The following is an 18,555-nucleotide window of genomic DNA, read 5'->3' on the forward strand; positions in this document are numbered from 1 at the left end:
ACCACAAACCTGGTGGCTTACGTCGCAGCTCTGGAAGACAGAAGTCCAAGATGGTCCCTACTGGGCGACAATCCGATGTCAGCACAGCTGCTTCTTCCTGAGGCTCAGGGGGGAGAAAACGTTTTCTTCCTCTTCCAGCTTCTCGAGGTGCTGCACTCTGACTCAGGGCCCTTTCTCTCCCCTTCATCGAGCCTCTCCCTCCACTGATACGGAGTCCTGTGTGCTTTCTCGCTTTCCGGGAAGAGCTAACGATGGGGTGTGGGCGGGTAAGCGAACGGCTTGTCGGGGCAGAGCGGGGACTCCACTCCGGGTGCGCCCACCGAAAGCTGAGTCCTCAGCACGGAGCCCAGCTGCCCCGGGAGCGCCGCATGCAGCCACTTGCCGTGCGGGCCAAGGAACCAATGCAGAGGCGAGAAGGCTTCCCCGAGGCTTAAGCGGGTCAGGATGTTCTGGCTCTTGCAGCAAAGAGCCAGCCAGCTGGAGGAGAGCACAGGGCACTGCCCTCGCCCTCAGGAGGTGTGCAGACTGCTCCTCATCCTGGCTGCCTGTCCCTTCCTGGGTAGACTTTCTGAGGCCCTGTGCCAGTGCTGTGCCCACGGATCCCACAGCTCTTTCCTGAGTCAGAGCTACACGGACCATGTGTGTCCTGGACGGCTTTCTGCAGATGCAGGTGTCACACACGTACACTCACACGCAGAGACCACGACTCCCACCGTGTACGGGGTGTTGGGGGAAGGAACAGGACAGCCGTCAACAGCCAGAGAAGGCAGTCCCCAGGCCAGATGTCAGGGCACGGCGCCCTCTTCTCTCTCCTCTGCCCACACAGTACCTAGACCGACTCCAGGGTTCAGGTACCCCTTCCCCTTCTGCTCCCCAAGCCTGGCCTTGCCCCTGCATTCATCCCACTCCGGAGCTCTCCCCTAAGCTCACCCCTCGGACCACACTGCCAGGCCAGCGCTAGCCCTTGCAGCAGAGCCCCCGGGGCCAGGCTGGCCAGGAAGCCCCCTCCCCCCCACACACTCCAGAGCACACTCTGGGGTCCCTGCCACCTGCACAGGAAGACACGGCACGAGAGATCACGCCCCCCCCCCCCCCCCCGCCGGACACTCAGGAGACAAGGCATGACCCCCACGCCCCCAGCTTCCCGAGGTCCTGCAGGCCCAGGCTGTGGACACGGGTCAGCAGGGGAGCCTGTGGTTGGCCCTGGCAGGAAGAGCCCAGCCTGGGGTGGGCAGAGACCACACGAGGGGGCGGGAGGCAGGCCACCTTCAGTCTGGCACCAGCCCTGGCACTCTCAGCAAGGGTCGTCGAGACGCCGAGGATACACACAGGCGCTGACCTGAGAGAATTCTTTTTATTACGGCCGACCGAACAGGTGAGCGGAGCAGGGACACCCAGCCTTCCGCCAACAGCTGCTTCTCCACACAGGCAGTCCGTCCGCCCAGGCACCTCGGTCCTAGGCCCAGCTAGTCCAGGGGCCCTCGTGGGCAGCAGGGGCAGGCGAGAGGGGGACATGGCCACAGGGTCAGGGCCCCTGCGGGGCACCCCCGGCCACGCCCACCCTCCCCCACCTGCTCTGAGCCGCCAACAGCCAAGATCCAAGCAAGGCCAGGAAGAGGGAGGTCTGGGGGGGGGATGGGGCGGAATCTCTAGAATAACCCCACCCTGATGCCAAACCAAAGCGAGCCAGAGTCCCTCCTGGGAAGGAGCCCCGGCTCTCACTGGTGTGTTTCTCTCAAAACAGCAGAGCCCTCAGGGGAGGCGGGGGCAGGCGCCACACGGAAGACCAAGGAAAGGAAAGCCCCACAGGAGAAGGAAACTCAGACCGGCAGTCCCATAAACGCTGTCGAGCGAACGAATGAAATCCGAGGGTCCTTCTTGACAAGCGGCACTCATCCATCCAACAGGACAGCCCCGGCGGGGGCCAGTCCGACGCGCGGCCTGCCGGCGTCCGGGGAGCCCGCGCTCGGCGCGCCCGGGGCCGGGCAGGGGGGGGGGGGCCCGGCGTCAGCCTCTCAGACCTCCCGCCGAGCGCGCCCGGGACGTGTGCGCGCACACGCAGGCACACGGACCACCGTCTCTCTGCACACGTGCACGCCTGTCCGGCCGGGGGCTCACCTCTCCTTCACGTGGTTCTGTGCCCCCGCGCCCCCGCCGCTGGCCCCGCCCCCGCCGCCGGCCCGCCCCGCCGCGGCCCCGCCGCCGCCGCGGCCCCCGCCGCTGCCGCCGCCGCTGCACAGCACCTCAGTGAGGTCGTCCATGACGGCGGTGTCTTTGGGGTCGAGCAGGTTGAACTCCCTGGCAAAGAGGATGAAGTGGACGTAGAGTGTGTTCAAGTGTCCGTGCAGCTCAAGGGCCAGGGTCTCCTTGAAGTGGGACCAGTAGATGTGCGCCAGCACGTGGAACAGGTACTTGCAGATCTTCTTCACCAGAGACTCGAAGGAGCTGGGGAATTCCCTGCCTGGGGAGAGAGCCCACCACGTCGGGTCACCGGCACTCCGCTCGGTGGGCCACGTCCCGCCGAGCTCCCACCAGTCTGGAAGGAGCTGGCTGGGGTGGGGGGTGGGGGGGGGGGGACCGGCTGTGCAGGAGCCGTCTGGAGGGCCCCCCCTACCTCCCACCTTCCCCCCATCGGCAGGCGCTCCAGTGACCTGTCGCCCCGGGCCTGGCTCCCGGAGCTGCGTGCCTACTAACCCGGCAGGTGCCTACTGCTCTGTACCGGCTGCCTCTGCATCGAGGGGCCTGCCTCAGGCCACCCTCAGCCTGGCCCTGGCCCTGGGATTACGTGTGCTTCCGTGATGGATGCTCTCGGGGCCCTCGATGGGGCCGGGGCCACGGAGGATGACGGGCACCAAGATGCAAGATGCACGGGACCCTCTGGCAGCTCTGTACTGGCCTGGAGCCCCCGCCACCACCACCGCTCCTTGGCTGGCAGGCCCCAAGTAAGGGGGACTGCCATGGCCCCGGCACACAGGGGGTGGAGGCGGTGGCAGGAGCCACGGGTCCCAGAGCCTGGGGTGGGGATGGGGGTCTCGACCCAGGCCGAGCTGACCCTGCCAGAGGGCACCTGCCTGGCTTTACATCCCCAGCCACACGGCTGCCCCCTCCCGATAGGTCTGGCTCTGTGTCCTCTGCAGCCACGCCTGCCTAGCAGGGAGGGGCACCCAGCACCAGGGGAGGGACGTACCGTATTTCGTGGGGAACACGTCCTCATCAGTCACCAGCTTCTGCACAGAGCTCATGACAAAGTCGACGTACTGGGGAGCGGTGCACTTGACCTTCTTCCCCCGCTCATCGTACCAGTAGTACTGTCTGTGGGGACAGAGAAGGCCAGTCACGGCATCACCACAGACACGCAGGCCCCACCCCCGGCCACAGCCTCCTTGCTAATGGACAGGCCCTGGGAGGAGGCCAGCCCTCGATGGGGAAGGGGACTCGGCCCCGGCTGCCACTCGGCACCAGAGCCACCCACTCGGAGGTGGAAGGTGTGGGCTGTGACCGGGGTGTAAGGTGGCACTCCCCGATACCTGCAGGGAGGCCAGGCTGCATGAGCGCCTGGTGCCGTGTGCCCCACAAGGCCCAAGAACGTGAACAGGCAGGGGAGCTGGTCAAGACGAAGCCCTTGGAAGCTGGAAAAGCTCCCTGTTTTCCCCCAGGAAGGGAAACTCCTGCAAGGCCCTGCCGTCGGTTAGAACACCCGCCCTGGCGCCCTCCTCACCACAAGGTGGCTCTGCCTCACCCCTATCCTGCCTGCCCAGGCGTCAGTGCGGGTGCATCGGAGCACCTGAGGACACCCACACAAAGCCCTTTTCTGTGTCACTCTGGACAGCCTGTGGGGTCCCTGTGCCAGGAAGTGGAGCCCGGCCTCGAGCGGCCAGGCTGAGGCCCAGGTCTGCAGTGAGATCCGGAGGACAAGGCCCAAGTGCGTGGGCAGCAGCACAGACACCTGCTCCACCCATTCCCCACGCCCCCCCCCCGCCCCCGTCCCCCACGTGATGGCAGATGCACCTGGCCACAGGTGCCGGCATCGGAGAACACAGCTGACCCCAGAAACTGGGAAACAGGTCCCCACAACATGCAGCCCCGAGACACTGGCTCCTGAGGGATGACGAGGACCGCCCCGTCTGGAACCAAGGAAGATGAGATGCTCCGTTTCTGACGTTCCTCTTGTTTGTTTTCATTTTAAATCACCACACAGGAAAGATGACCTGGTGGCATGTGGTCCCGTGCTCCTCACCCATGCGGACGGCTGGGTGCCTCCCACAGCCGGACACAGCTCATGCTACCCTCCTGCCACGGCCCCTGGTCAGTCCCCCCCGCACACCAGCGATGTCCCCCGGGGACGCCACGTGGCATCCTGAGCTGGGGGGTGACCCGGCCACGTCCGTGCGCACATCTGCAGCCCCTTCCTTCTTACGCCGAGACGTGCTCCTGTGTGGAAGTGCTGGTGTGTCCAGCCACTCACCCGCTCAGGCACCGGCTTGTCCCCGGCTCGGGGCGATGACGGTTCAGGCTGCGACACGCACTCCAGGACAGGTTCCTATGGGAGCACAAGCTCTCACTTGTCTAAGGCGGACACTCGGGACCAGAACTGCCGGGCCCAGGCAAGGGGAGAGCGCCCCTTCCAAAGAAGCCGTGAAACCACTCCCGGACTGGCTTCCGTGTCCCTCCGCGGCCCTGCCGCACACAGCGTCGCCGGCGCTGGGCCCGCCCACGCGGCCTGTGACTGCTGAATCCCCATCCACCTGCTGCTTGAGGGGCTCATCTGCTCTCCGGTGCCTTCTCTGCTGGTCTGTGTGTCCAGGCCCGGGCCCACCGGTGACCAGGCTGTTTTCCCACAGATGAGTTGTGAGGCTTCTTCACACGTTCTGGGCCGAGTCCCTTCTTGGGTACGTAGTCTGTGGTTTGTCTTTTCTTCCTTGTGATAGCATCCTTCTCTGAGCAAAAGCTCTACATGTTGATTATGCTCAATTTACTGATTCTGTTTCGTTGACAACCATGCCTTGTGTCACAGCCAAGAGCTCTTCACCTGATGGTACGTCATGAAGATTTCCTCACTCTCTTTCAAAAGTTTCGCGGTTTTACAACTTAGAATCATTTGGAGTTGCTTTTGGCATGGAGTGCGGGTTTGGGTCAAGATTCACTCCCCCACCCCCCACAGACGACTGTTTTTTCCAACAGCTTTGGTTGAAAAGACTAATCCTTCTGCACCAAATTTCTTTTGCATCTTTGTCAAAAATCAAAGGCCCACATCTGTGTGGGTCTATGTCTGGACTCGGCTGTCCCCTTGACCTGTGCGTCTGCTCCTCTGCCACACCGTGTGTCTTCGGTGCCGTGGCCTTACAGCGATTACAACTGGGTGGTGGGATCCTTCCAGCCTTCCTGCTCTTTCCCCAAAACCGCTGTCGCTGCGCCAGCGGCTGCGCCCCTCCACGTGTCTCAGCCAGCTCATCGGCACCCACGACGGCTCTGCTGGGGCTCCGACGACGAACGAACAGGGTGGGCTGAGAGAGCTCCCCGTCGGAGCTTGTCAAGCCTCCCAGCCCACAAGCGCGGCACGCCTGCCACTGGCGCAGGCCTCTGACCGCGCTCACCAGCACCTGGCACTTGGCAGCGTGCACACCCGAGTGTACCCCGAAGCACTTGGCTGTTTCCGGAGCCGTCCGGAAAACTATCATATTTATGTCCATAAGAATTTGTGATGTTTAATATCTGCTGAGTTTATGCTGACACCCCCTTCACTGCTTACAGTGATAATCTGCACCTTTCTCTTTGTCAATCTTGCTAAAGGTTTATCAATTTTATTGATCTTTTTAAGAAACTGGCTTCTGGTTTCATCGATTTTCCTGTTTTCAGAAATCACTTTTGATCGTTTCTGTTACTTCCTTTCTTCTGCTCAATTGGGGTTTATTTTGCTCTTCTTTTTCTAGTTTCTTAATATGGAAGCTTAGGGTACTGACTTGAGATCCTTCTAAAGTAAGCACGTACCCACAACTGTCCCTCTAGGCACGGCTGTAGCTGTGTCCCCTCAAGTCCGGTGCGCTTTCATTTGTGTTCCGTTTAATACATTTCTAATTCTGAGACTTCCTCTACGATCCACGGATTATTTAGAAACATGCTAATTTCCAAGTGTGACTCATTCTAGTTTAACCCCATGACATCAGATGACCAACTCAGCACGATTCTGATTCTTTCAAGTTTGCGAAGGGTTGTTTTGTGAGCCAGGATGTGGTCTATTTTGGGGACTATTCTGTGTGAGCTTGGGAAGAATGCGCTGCCGAGGGTGAAATGCTCTCCAGTCCATCTGGTCCAGCTGGCTGGCAATGCCAGTGAGTCTGTGACCTCGTTGGCTTACTGTCTACCAGCCCTCTGCCTCCAAGACAGGAGCACTGAAGTCCCCTACTCTGATTTTTGTCCGTTTCTCTCAGTTCTGTCCACGTCCTCTAGGGAAACGCTGCTGTCTGGTGCATACACATTCAAGATCGATACTCCTTGATGAATTGACTCTTTTGTAAACATGCAGACTTCTTCATGCCTCATCATTGACTCTGCTCTGAGGCCTGCTGTGTCTGGGATTAACAGACACTCCGGCTTTCCTCTCATTAGTGTTCTGCTGATACGTCTTCTCTGCGCTTTTAGTTGTGATCTACTGATGTCACTGGAAGTAAAGTGAGCTTCCTGTGAACGCTGCTCAGTTGGCTCATTCTCACACAGTGGGATGTGCGGTTTCGCCTTCTGTGGGGTCAGTCCCTCGCGGTGACCCACCATCCAGAGGCAGACGCTGCTGCTCCCCACGCAGCGGCAGAAGGCAGAGAAGCGATCCAAGGCCACGTCACAATGCCCGCGCCGGCCCCTCACTTCCTCTCCCTATGCAGCCACTTTTTCGTCTCGCACCATCACAAGAAGAATGTGGGTACAAGCTGAGAGAGCGAGCACGTTCACGTAGCTTTTATTGTAAGATACTGTCATGACGGTCCTATTTTATTATCAGGTATTGTTGTTACGCTCTGTGCCTCATGCATAAATTACATTTTGTCACAGGCATGTGTGCACACGCAGGGGTCAGGCTGGTCTGTAATTTGAGGCCCCCGATGGGGGCCCAGGGGCACGGCCCTTGGGCACAATCTCTGCCTAGTGATCAGCATGTCTGCACCACGGACGCTCACCATAATTTCTGCTGAGTCTGAATTTAAGTCTGCCGTCTTTTGTTTCCTACTTATTCCCTTTGCTTCTCATCGCCCTTGTTTCCTCTTTCCTGCCTTCTTTTGGGTTACGTTTTAGTATTTCCTTTCAATTCATCTGTTACGAATCTGGCTAGGTCATCTACACAACTTTTATAGAGGCTGCTCACAGGAGTATAAACTACATACTCAGTCATGCTTTCTGCGCTGTGCTGAGAGCACAGCCCCCCGCAGGCCCCTCCATCTGGCCCATCAGACAGGTGTGGCTTCAGGGGCTCGGAGGGCTGGTCCCCAGCCGCAGCCCCCTTGCCCTGGGACCCCCCGCAGAAACTCCCGTGGAGCAGGTGCGCCGGCTGTGCGCGGGTTGGTCTTCCTCCGTGTGGGGAAGGTCTGTACCTCACCCGAACTCCTGAAGGACGGGTTTGCCCGAAGGACTCTGGGACACCTGCTTTTTCTCACTTTTCTCACTTTTTCTCACCTCCTTTCCTCACTTTAAAAACGTGGCGGAGCCTCCTTGTGGCCCAAGGCTTCTGACAAGAGGCACAGGCACCCGCCAATGTCCCCGCAGGCGCTGTGCCGCGGGCTCTGCTCTGTGAAGGCCTTCTCTTCTCGGCCATTTTGTTATGATGCATCTGCCTGTGGATTCTTTTGTCCTACTTGGACTTCATTCAGCTTCCTGAATTTGTAGGTTTGTGTCGGCCACGCTTGGAAAGCTCCCAGCCGTTATCTCCTCAAATACACCCTCCGCCCGGCCCTTTCTCTTCGCCTTCTGGGACTCCAACGCTACCCTCTGGTCTCCATCCCTAGGGCAGGAGCAGGGTGCAGACAGGCCGCGGCCCCACTCGGGACCCAGGTGGATGTGCTGATCGGTCCCGAGGGAGCAAGCAGCTCTGTGGGGTGACCTTTGGCAAACCTGCCTTTTTCTCTGAAACTAATTCGGTATCAAACAACCGCTAGGAAGGCACTAGAGCACACCAGGTCCTGTGAGTCTGTAAAAACCCTGTGAAGGAGCCACAGAAGGTCGAGAAGAATGAAGAGAAGTGGGCTCAACATTCCCCAGATCCCCAGTCTCACACAGCAGCGCCAACATCCAGGCGCAGGTCTGCCCGACACCAAGCCCTACGCCGTCTCAAGGAGTCTCTTCTCAAACACGGTGATGCCAAAGGGCGCACGGGGGCAGGGGGGAACGGCTTCCCCACCCGCCCACCCCATCGGTCACCTCTGACGCTGCCTGGTCAGGCCGAGCCAGCAAGCATCCTACTGAGCACACCACACACACGGCTCTCAAGCAGTGTCCTCGCCCGCCTCCAGCACCTGCCGCTGGCGTCACTCTAGCGAGGGCGCTTCCCTCCCACATCGATGTCCTCCTGCCTCAAGCCGACCTGCCCCACCTGCCCCGAGATACCCTTGCCTGTGGCCGGGGGGACACATGTAATGCCTGGGCTCCCGTCGGTGGCTCTTTCTGGGCGACAGAGTGGAGAGTGTACATTGTCTACGTTTGCTCCCATGTGACCCAGCCCTGAGCTGTGACCTGCTGGGGCCACGAGAGCAGGGCCTGGCAGGGCTAGGAGCCAGCTCAGCCTGCCTACGACTGAGCTGGGTCTGTGCCCAGCAGCCTGGCCAGCAGCTCTGCCGGCAGGATGGGCTCAGGACAGCACAGCAAATGTGTGTTCGCCAGCAGGGGCTAGCGGCTCATGTACGCTTGCCATTAGCCCCTGACCTGCAGCCCTGGTAACAAAAAGGAGGCGTTAGAAAGGAGCTTCTGCGCTCGTCCTCAGTCCCAACAGCCCTAGGCTGAGCCCCAGCACACCCCGCCTCTTGTTCAAAGCCCCTTCCATCCCTTCTGCCGTCAGGGGGCCAGCCCGCACTGTGCAGGGACCCTCCCGCCCACACCCCAGTCAGAGCTGCTGCAAGTCCAGTGGGGTGCCTCCCTGCTGAGGGCGCGAATGTGCACGCGCTTCCGGAAGAGAGTGACCAGCACCCAGGCCCACCGAAAACTCACGGAGAAGCCGTCCCAGCCCCACAAAACCTGCCAGTGAGGAAGGCGCCCAGTCCCTCGCCATCCCCCGTCACCCCCTCCACACAGAGCAGGGGCTCTCAGGAGAAGCTGTCCTTCGGGGGCCTGGGCAGCCACTGGTTGGGCGGCTGGCTCTTGATTTCAGCTCAGGTCGTGATCTCACGGAGCGAGCCCCCCATCAGGCTCTGCACCAAGCACGTAGCCTGCTTAAGATTCTCTCATCCCTATCTCACTTGCGCGCACGGTCTCTCTCTTTCTCTCTCTCAAAAAAGAAAAGAGCCATCCTTCAACTGGACCACTAAGTAAAGCAGAGAAGTGCCTGCAGCTTCATGACGCTCTGACATTTCAGGAAACCAAGCCAGGCATGTACCGTGGACACCCCCCTACCACACACTGCCGAGTGCCCTGCCCTGGCTGGGCTCTGCTTCTGGTGTCCCTGCCCCACAGCGACAGGAGGCGCAGCCCCGGCCAGGATGCCGTTGAGGAGGACCCCACGCCATCAGGAGACCCTGCACGGGTGCAGTGAGAGGGTCCAGGGTCTGAGCTGCAGCCAGGCAGCGACTCACGTGTTGCACACGGCCATCGTCTGGCATGCCTCTCCTGTGCAAAACTCAGAGATGGTGCTGTACTGCAGGTTGACGTGGTGGAAAAACGTGGTGGCTGTAAGAGAAGAGAAGAGAAGGGGCAGGCGTGAAACCCACCACTGCGTCCACAAGGAACAGCCTCCTTTCCTTGGACCCTGGGGCAGCCAGCACCTACCGCAGACCAGAGACACATGTCCCAGCGCACAGCACCAGCCCTGGAAGCCGGCCACCGGCCACTGCTGTGCGGGCTTGGGCGTCTGCTTGGACGGTGCCAAGCTGGGCAGACAGGCAGGGGCCATCGAACTGAGTCCCCTCCGCAAGGGGTGGGGCAGGCACACAATTTGTGAGCCCTGAGCCCTGAGCCCCAGGCCTGCCCAGCAGGTGGAGGTGAAAGCCACCCCCCTGTCCTGTGGGCCACGGCCTTCCCATGACCTGGGCACTGCTGGCCTTGCGGCCGCACTCCCACCCCACAGACACTCCCTGGCACGGCCAGGACCTGCGCTGGGTCCCCGTGTGGTGGACACCCCAAGCGCACTGCAGGGCCGGCCACCAGCTGTGGGGAGGCCTGGAGGAGGCGACCACCTGCAGCCGCCATGGCGCCCTTCCCCACCCTGTGCCCACACGCACTGTTGCTGGCCAGCCACTCGTTGAGGTCGATCTCCCGGGGCAGCACCACCAGCTCCTTGAACCCAACGTCAGTGATTCTGGACTTGGCGTACTCCGGCTCCAGGTACATCTTCTTCTCCTCCGCGGCAGGTTTCTTTCCATTGGGCTTTGCTTTAGACTTCCTGCCAGAGAAGAGAGAGCAGAGGGTCACTTCCTGCCAGAGACAAGGGAGCAGAGGGTCACTGCAGACAAATGCTGGCATGGAAGCCACGAGCTGGCCCAGAGACACGAGAGGGGACACAGGCCGCTCTGGGCCCGCTGAAGGAGGTGTGCCGGCCAGGCTAGTCAGGCTCCACCTGCCATGTGTAGACACTGCAGCCATCTTGGCCCCCAGGGCCACCAGGTGGGACCCAGGGAAGAGCGTCCCTGGCCTGGGCCCCGGTCCTTTTGTGCAGATGGTCCAGCGGCCCACCGTTACAGAGCACTGACTGACACAAATGAGGGTCCCCCCTGCACAACCCTGGGCTCCGTCCCAAGCACACAGTGCAGGTTCCAGGCAGGGGCAGAGGGAAATCTGCTCAAACTACCGCTTTGCACCAAAAGGTTTTTTTTGTTTTGAAAATAGTTCTTTTCCAAAACAATATGCTGTCATACAAAACAGAATAGGTTTATTATAGCTATTTTTATAGGACTAAATACATTTTTTTGAAACGTCTTTGTTTTTATTCAAATCCAATGAGCATCAGTAGCTAAGCCCCATGAACTAAAAGTTCTTGGTGCTGAGGGGGCCCCTCCTTGGTGGGGGAGTCAGCCTCAGAACCAGCCTCCCACCAGCTGCCCCAGAGGCTGGAGCCAGGGTCATGGTGTGTGCGAACTGGGTACACAAATAAGACAGGACGTCCTCACGAAAGACACGTGACCAACACAGTGGCCCAGGGTGGGTTTGTCAGAAGTCACTGAATCTGTCACACCGGAGCCCACACTGGGCAAACACGCCTCAGGGCAGAGGACCCCGGGGAGGGCCACGTGCAGACACGGCCCTACCCCCTTCCGGGCAGCAACCACCCAATGTGGAGGGGGCAGGGGGGCCTCCCGCCATCTAGCAGTCAGCTCAGAGCGACGCTGCAATCCTCCTGCACCTGTAGGAAATCCCCAAGTTTTGAATTGGGCTCCTGAGGGCCAGAACCCCAGGGGACGCAAGCCCATCCACCTCCTGCTCTGTGGGGGTGAGGGGCTGGAGTGGGCACGTGCCCGCCCTGGCAAACCAGCAGGCACTCCCGTCAGGATGGCCATGAGCCCACTGCACCAAGGACCACCCTCCTCCACCTGGCCCCCTGCAAACTCTGGGGGGCTGTGGTCGCCATGTTGGCTGGGCCGCAGAGGTGGGGGGGCAGGCGGGCAGGACGTGGACTTGGGGCCCAGCACACGCACGCCCAGGCCGCACCCGCTCACACCCTCAAGGGCTGTGGTGCCTGCGGAAGGAGCGGCAGACCGGCTCACTGCGCCGTGGGCCCCGGCGGGGGCATGGCCTCGTGGCGGCGGAGCTGAACACTGCCGTCCCGACGGCTCGGGGCACTCAGCTCCCTGTGCATCCCTCCCCCTGCCAGCCCTGGAGGAGCAGGGGTGAAAGGTCTCTGCAGCTCCCTGACCTTGTCCTTTTCTTCTTGTTTTGAAAGGTCGCTGGTGGTTTATTTAAGAGAAACAGGAAGGAAATATGTTCCCCGAATGCCAGGGAGATGTTTTCCCTCAGCTTCTCAGCAAATCTTCTCCTTAAAAGGCGACGTGTGTTCAGCCTCCTGGTGCACCACTGGGAGTGGCCAATGCCACGCAGGGCCACAGCGTCCTGGGGACAGGGCGGGACAGACCCCCCCGACCGGAGCTCCGAGCCCTGCCCGAGCAGGCCAAGGCTGGAGCACAGGCGTGAAGGTCTCTCTGTCTCTCTCCCACACACACACTTGCAGTGAGCACTTCAGGGGTCCCTGCCCAGGGGACTGTGGGGTGGGGCTGTTCACTGGGGACAAGTGTGGACATGCGCTTCACAGGGCCCTGTGGTCCCCTGGCCTGGGAGAGCGAGGCTCCCACCCTTCCCCAGAATGTGTCGAGGGAGACCGGGTCCTGGAGGGTTCAGGGAGCCCAGGAGTTCTGCTGCTGCCCTCAGATGCCCCGGCAGGTCGTGGGAAGGGCCGTTTCACTCCCTGCCCCCTGCCCTTCTCCTGACCCTAGTCTCTGCTACTGAGTCACATGCCACCCTGTCAGAAAGCCTTGCGTCACCTGGAAGATCTCCTGTGCCCAGAGTGCCAGGCACGAGGGCCCAGTCCACGGGAGGCACTTCAACCCGTGCAGCTCTGCTCCGGCCACCCCCACCCCCACCCCCGAACATCCACCTGCTGGGCACATTCTCCACCCTGCGTCTAGGCCCCATCTGACCCCAACCCCTCACCTGTGCTCTACGCGCACACCTGCCCGCGCCTCACGCTGACTCACCCGGCTACGACCACAGACGCCGGGCCTCGATCCCCGGGTCTAGAGGGCCCTATGATCACACATGTAGGGATGGGGCAAGAGCCAGTTGTCTGAGCACCTCCCTGCCCTGCCATTTAGGAGCCATGTCACCAAGTGACTCGAGGACCACGCATCAGAAGCAGACATGGGAGGAGCAGCAGGAACCGGTGTGGTGCAGGAAGTCGTTGGGGTCACACACAGGCCCGCTGGCGGACACTGCCTTAGGAAGGGTGTGGCGCCCTCATGCTGGCAAGTCCATTTCTAGGGGAGCCTGGGAGCCCCTGTGGGCCGAGTCGCGGAGGGCCAGGCAGGCAGCCCCGGGAGGATGTGGGCTGTGACCCACGTGGTCAGAAGGCCTCGGCCTCCTCGCCCTTCTCACCTGCTGCTGTCTGAACCTGTTCTCCTGCAACAAACAGGCAGATGCAGAGCAGGCCCGCCAAGCTCCACCTCTCCAAGCCGGTTCCCCCTGGTTTCACTGTCCTTGCCACCCAGGGCTGGCCTGGGACCCCTGGACCGAGTCCTCTTCCCCTCAGTCCCACGAGCAGACAGCAGACAATGGGCTCTGACCCAAAGGGCGCAGCACGAAGGCACAAGCGTGTCTGGGGCTCGTCTGGGGACCTGCAGGGCCTCCGTGCCGGCAGGGCCTGTGCAGGAGGGGCCCACAAGCCCAGCCACGACAGGTCCCTCCCGCCCCAAGTTGTGTCCTGTCCACTGCCAAGACACTTGGCCCCTCTGGCCAACAAGTGGCCCTGACCCAGCCCCACTCCTCTGCCGCCAACAGCAGCAGGCGCAAGATTTTAGAAAACACCTCGTGGCCTTCGAGGTAAAACAGGCTGCTACATGCGACACCGTGCTGGTACCTGTCCTCTGTCCCTATGGCCACATCGGTGGAGAAAACGGGACCCTGTGCTCCCCACCCCACGGGCACTGGGCTCTGGAGCCGGCTCTGTCTAGCCAAGGCCCAGGGGTCTGCCCAGGGACCACACGGCTGGGTTCCTCCTGTCTGGCTCTCCCCCCTACTGCTCGCTGGGACGCCCACAGCTACAGTGAAAGTCTGAGACCCTGGCACGGAGCTGCACTGAAGGGACCAGAAGGCGGACACAGGCTTCGGCTTGCCACAGGGCCTGCCGGGACCTCGGGAAGAGTATGGCCACAGGCACAGGCACAGGCAGAGAGCCCCCGACGGAACCCTGCACGTTGCTCCGGGTCCAGCGGCTGCGCTCCGAGGCTGGTCATCCATTTGGGAGGGGCCCGGGCCCTATGGAGCACGTCTTCCCGGTGTCTCCTCACCCCAGTGGGTGCCTGCCCGCCAGCCTCACCGTGCACCCTCCACTACTCCTGGCACCTGTGGAGTGTCCTGGGATGACCTGTCCCACCTCTGCAGGAGTCCCCATACCATGTCCCTCTGCCCACATGCTTGGCCTGACACACTTCCTTCCCAATGTCACACCACTGGCGCCACCAGGAAGGCTCCCGAGGTTGTTCTGGGTAGCCTGGCAATGACATGTAACCCATCCATGTGGTGATGCCTGCCCAACAGGCTGGGAGGCATCTGTCAGCCACAGGAGAGGAGTCTGCCCTAGGGACACAGACACACCGTGAGGAAGCCCCAGCTGCCCAAGAACACCTGGGGCGGGATTTGAGGGGACACTGGGTGTCCCGTGCCAATGCGACCAGCAGTCAGCTCAACAACGCACAGGGCTGGCCCCCACGGGCAGACGCAGTAATGCCCTGGCTGCCCGGCCACACCCGAAAGGAGCAACAAGCAGCTGTGAGGTTTGAACACGGGAGGCCTCCTCAAGCCCTCAGCCATGCTGGGGCAAGGGGCTGGTGGTCCCCGGGCACAGAGCAGTGCCTGGCGAGGGGAGAGAGCCAGGGGAAGAAGGGCAGGACAGAGGGAGACCCCTTCTTTCCTCAGAGTCCTGCTCAGCCTACTGTGCCCCAGTCTGGCCCCCGAAGTGCTCACTGGACGCTGGTACCCGGAGACAGCTAAGGATGTGGCTGGGAGGAGGCAGGGCAGGTGTAGGAAGGGACCCCGTGGGAAGTCAAGGGAAGCATGGAGACCCCGGAGGAGGGGACACGATGACCGAGGCAGCCCCGTCTAGAGGCAGCCTCCCGGGGTGCAGGCCAAAGGTCTGGGGGTGGGGGAGCAGGATCACGAGGAACCTGTGGATGTGTGAACGGTGGACCTGCGGCATGTAGAGGCCCCCAGGAAGCGCTGCACGGACACAGACGGCGCTGACGGCGGTCTGGGAAAGCAGGGGCGCATGGAGAGAGCAGCACAAGAGGGTGCTGACCGCCCTGGGCCCAGCCCGCCGCCCCCCACGGCAGCCTCGTGCGGGAGGGAGGCACACGGGCTCAGAGGCTCAGCTCCCGGGCGCAGGCTTGACAGACGCCGCCACCTGGGGTGGCATGCTGGGGGAAGCAAGGGCAGCCCCCGGGCTAAGGGCACAGGAACGCACCGACCTCCTTCCTGGGACGGCGGTAAGGGCGCAGGCTCGGCAGGGACATCACTGACAGCCCTGTCACCCCACACGGCCAGGGCACACACGGGCCCGAGACCAGGGCCAGACACAGAGGGGACCTTCCTCCCACAAGCCCCTCAACCCCAGGACAGTGAAAGTACTGGGGCTCAGCAGCACTGCCTACCCTCAAGACTGTGACGTGGCGGGCCTGGCGTGGGGCCCGAAAACCACCGTGACGTGTGGAGACGCCCCTCCTGAATCGCGTCCTTGCTGGTCTTCACTGGCCCTGGGGCCCCTATAACCCCCTTCTTGTCACCGAGCCTTGGAAACCAAAAGCTGGGAAGGCCCAGCTTGGGATGGGACCCCCGAGTCCCCACAGGCCACAGCCAGCCTGAGGCTGCCGAGAGGGACCCGGGACCCGCAGGGCGTCTCCCTCCTCGGTTTAACTGCCCGGCGGTCCGCACCCCCGAACAGAGCAAGCTTTCACGAGCCTTCGTATCCCCTACAGAACAAGAGACCCACTGAGAGGGGAAAAGCCACGGCAGACTGAGAAAAGCACGCAGACACCCCGGACCCAGCGTCCACGTGCGCCAGGTGCCCGAGTGCTGTCTGAGCCACGGTGTGGCCACTGCTCAGAGTTCAACGTTAACTCTTGCTACTCTGTGAAGTGAGTGCTCTTCCTCTAATCTGGCTGAGTCGTCACCTCTACTGTGAGGTCCTCCCAGACCCACCTCCCCCCGCCGTGAGAATGGCTCGGCCTCCGGTCTGCCACAAGTGCACGCAGAGACTCAGCAGAGTCGGTCTTGCCTCTTGTCTTCTGTGGAGCCCACCTCAGCATTCGGCCCTCACCATGGCACGCACGTGGGCACCTGTGTGGTCCCTGCACAAGGCCAGGGACGGGCGCTGCTCCGGATCTGAGCCAAACTTCTGGAGGAGAGCACCCACAACCTGGCCACGTTTCCAAATCTCACACCTTAATGTGACAGAAGGACAGCTTTGGGCAGCTAACGGGCTGGATCTCTGGTTTCTACTTGTAACTCGCCGGGGTCCTCCCTGTGCGGCACACTCACGACCCGCTGTGGAAGAGGGGGGTCGAAAGCAGAGGTGCCCACGGAAGGTCGGATCGGTCACTCCGCGATGACCACCAGCAGTCACACCCTCACCCAAGAGGCCTGCTTAGTTTAGTTACAGCTAAAGACAGAACAGAAAAGCAAGAGGCACTCACTTTGAGTTTTAAAAGTTATGACCCACTGAAGTCTCAGGCAAAGGTAAGATGATTACACTGAAGAAAACTGGATTTGAGTCTCGACTGTGACACGTTCTGGGCACAGACTCTGGCTGTGCTCCTAACCCCTGAGAGCACAGAACAGCCCATCTCTGGGGGTCAGGAAGGCCACTGCTGCTCACTGGCCCTCCTGGCCGCTCCGGCCCGCTCCTGGCCCCAGGCTCTCTCACACGGCAGGCCGCACCTGCTCTACCCAACGCCCGAGACAGACCTACTCTGACGCAGACATGCACTGCACTGGCTTTCTCTAAACCCTTCTGCAGGTCAGAAAAATAAATTTAAACAGCTCCCAAGAATGGCTTTTCTGGCAACACCCCCCACACACACACAGTGGAGAGCCGTGGCCCACGTCAGGTCTCTGGACAAGGCCACTCATGGACAGGATCCGGTCATCCTGCCTACGGCCAACAGGCAGGACACCCTACCGGGGGTGAAGCACCTGTCCGGCAGGCTCGGGAGGGGGCAAGGCAGGACTTCCATGGTCACAAATGTGGTTAACCACCAAGAGGGAGGTGGGTCACTGGTGGGCCCCCTGTCCTCATCCAGATCCTCCGGGGCCACTCTGTCAAGTGAGCGAGCTGCCTCCCACAAGCAGCAGGAAGTGCAGGCATTTAGGGAAGACTGGACTCCAAACAAAGTTCCCGACCAGATCCAGCTGGCCGCCCCATGCCCTGCCAGCGGCTGCCTGCCACCGGCACTTTAGCAGACGATTACCACCACTGCTCCGCAGGCTGAACCCTCGGATATGGACTGGGGACGGTCAGACCACCCCCACTGGCCCGTCCCGTTCACCTGAGCACTTTGCCGACTGCCTGAAGCACCATTTTGCAGCTGAGTCCAGTTTTGGGGGGCTGGCTGAGCAGAGCTCGGTCTGTGGGGAGACTGCTGTGGTCTCCAAGCATGATGGGGCAGTGCAGACACGGGGAGGGAAAGCAGGAGCCGCGGCACTGGCACGGGACAGCCGCGCCCTCCTTGCTCTCTCCTCCCTCCCTCCCTCCCTCCCGGAGACCAGCCAATGAGGACACGCAGGGAGAGAAAGGAGGACTCTGGCCTGGTAGAAAGGAACAGCTGCTCCTTTTACAGGCGAAGGCTGGCCAAGTCTGGTTAAGTGAGGGAGTGTCTTGATGGCCTTTTCAAAGTGGCGCCTTGCGGGCGCTGTGTGGGGCAAGGCCACTGCTGCGGGGAGGGGCACAGCCCTTGGGAGGACCCATCAGCGAGGCCCCAGGGTGGCACCACATGGCCCTTCAGACAGAGAGCAGGCAGAAGGTCTGCCCCATGTGCTCCTGGGGCCAACACACAGCCCCTGCCTGACCCCAGCCCAGCTGAGACAAGAAACCGGTGGAGGCATGGCTTGGGGCAGGGGTGGGGGTGGGGAGACAGGCTGACCGCACACCTCCAGAGCATGGGCACAAGCCTGTGGCGCACCGACACTCATACAGCCTTGGAAAGATAAAGCTGGCTGGCTTCCAGGGCATCCGGGGCAGGCACCGAGCTCGCACTGGGCAGAGGCTGCTCCTGGAGGGCAGACCTGGATAGAAACATCCAGAACACCTTCCTAGGAGGGTGAAAGAAGCTGTGTGCCCAAGAACCTCTCTGTAGCTGTTGTACACGCAGGAGGCCACAAAGTACTGACAAATCAAACATCTGCTCAACCCTGGTTTCAGTTCCAACCACAGTGACAGTGACAGCCCTTCCTCGTGCCCGCTGACAAGCCCCAGCCAGCATGGAGCACAGCTACAGGTCTGCCAGGCCCCTGCACCCATATGCCGAGGCTCAGCTCTGCCCTTCGCCCACCAAGGCCACATCCCACAAAGGGACCCTGCCGACCTTCTCATCTGTCCAAGTTCAACCCAGTGGCAACTCCAAAACCACCAAGAGGACAGCTCAGTGACAGCGAAAGGCAACCTCTGCCCGG

The 18,555-nt window shown here is 61.5% G+C and overlaps 1 protein-coding gene across 5 annotated transcripts in view; it reads right to left on the reverse strand.

Annotated features, from left to right (window-relative positions):
- Window positions 1–1,340: 1,340 nt before the first annotated feature.
- The window catches only part of MOB2 (MOB kinase activator 2), a 74,306-nt gene continuing 57,091 nt past the window's right edge, over window positions 1,341–18,555 (reverse strand). For 3 of the 5 annotated variants that reach the window (XM_053202738.1, XM_053202737.1, XM_053202739.1), the window contains exons 2-5: window positions 10,410–10,570; window positions 9,765–9,858; window positions 3,188–3,312; window positions 1,341–2,461 (exon numbers count right to left, since the gene is read on the reverse strand). In XM_053202738.1, the coding sequence (XP_053058713.1) occupies window positions 2,115–2,461; window positions 3,188–3,312; window positions 9,765–9,858; window positions 10,410–10,570 (727 nt within the window). In that variant the 3' untranslated portion in view covers window positions 1,341–2,114. Of the gene's footprint in view, window positions 2,462–3,187; window positions 3,313–9,764; window positions 9,859–10,409; window positions 10,571–12,872; window positions 15,143–17,432; window positions 17,589–18,555 lie in introns of those variants that run through there. The other 2 variants (XM_027051398.2, XM_027051397.2) reach the window with 2 other exon arrangements.

This window comes from Acinonyx jubatus, chromosome D1, assembly GCF_027475565.1.
Source record: "Acinonyx jubatus isolate Ajub_Pintada_27869175 chromosome D1, VMU_Ajub_asm_v1.0, whole genome shotgun sequence".
Classification (NCBI taxonomy): Eukaryota; Metazoa; Chordata; class Mammalia; order Carnivora; family Felidae; genus Acinonyx; species Acinonyx jubatus.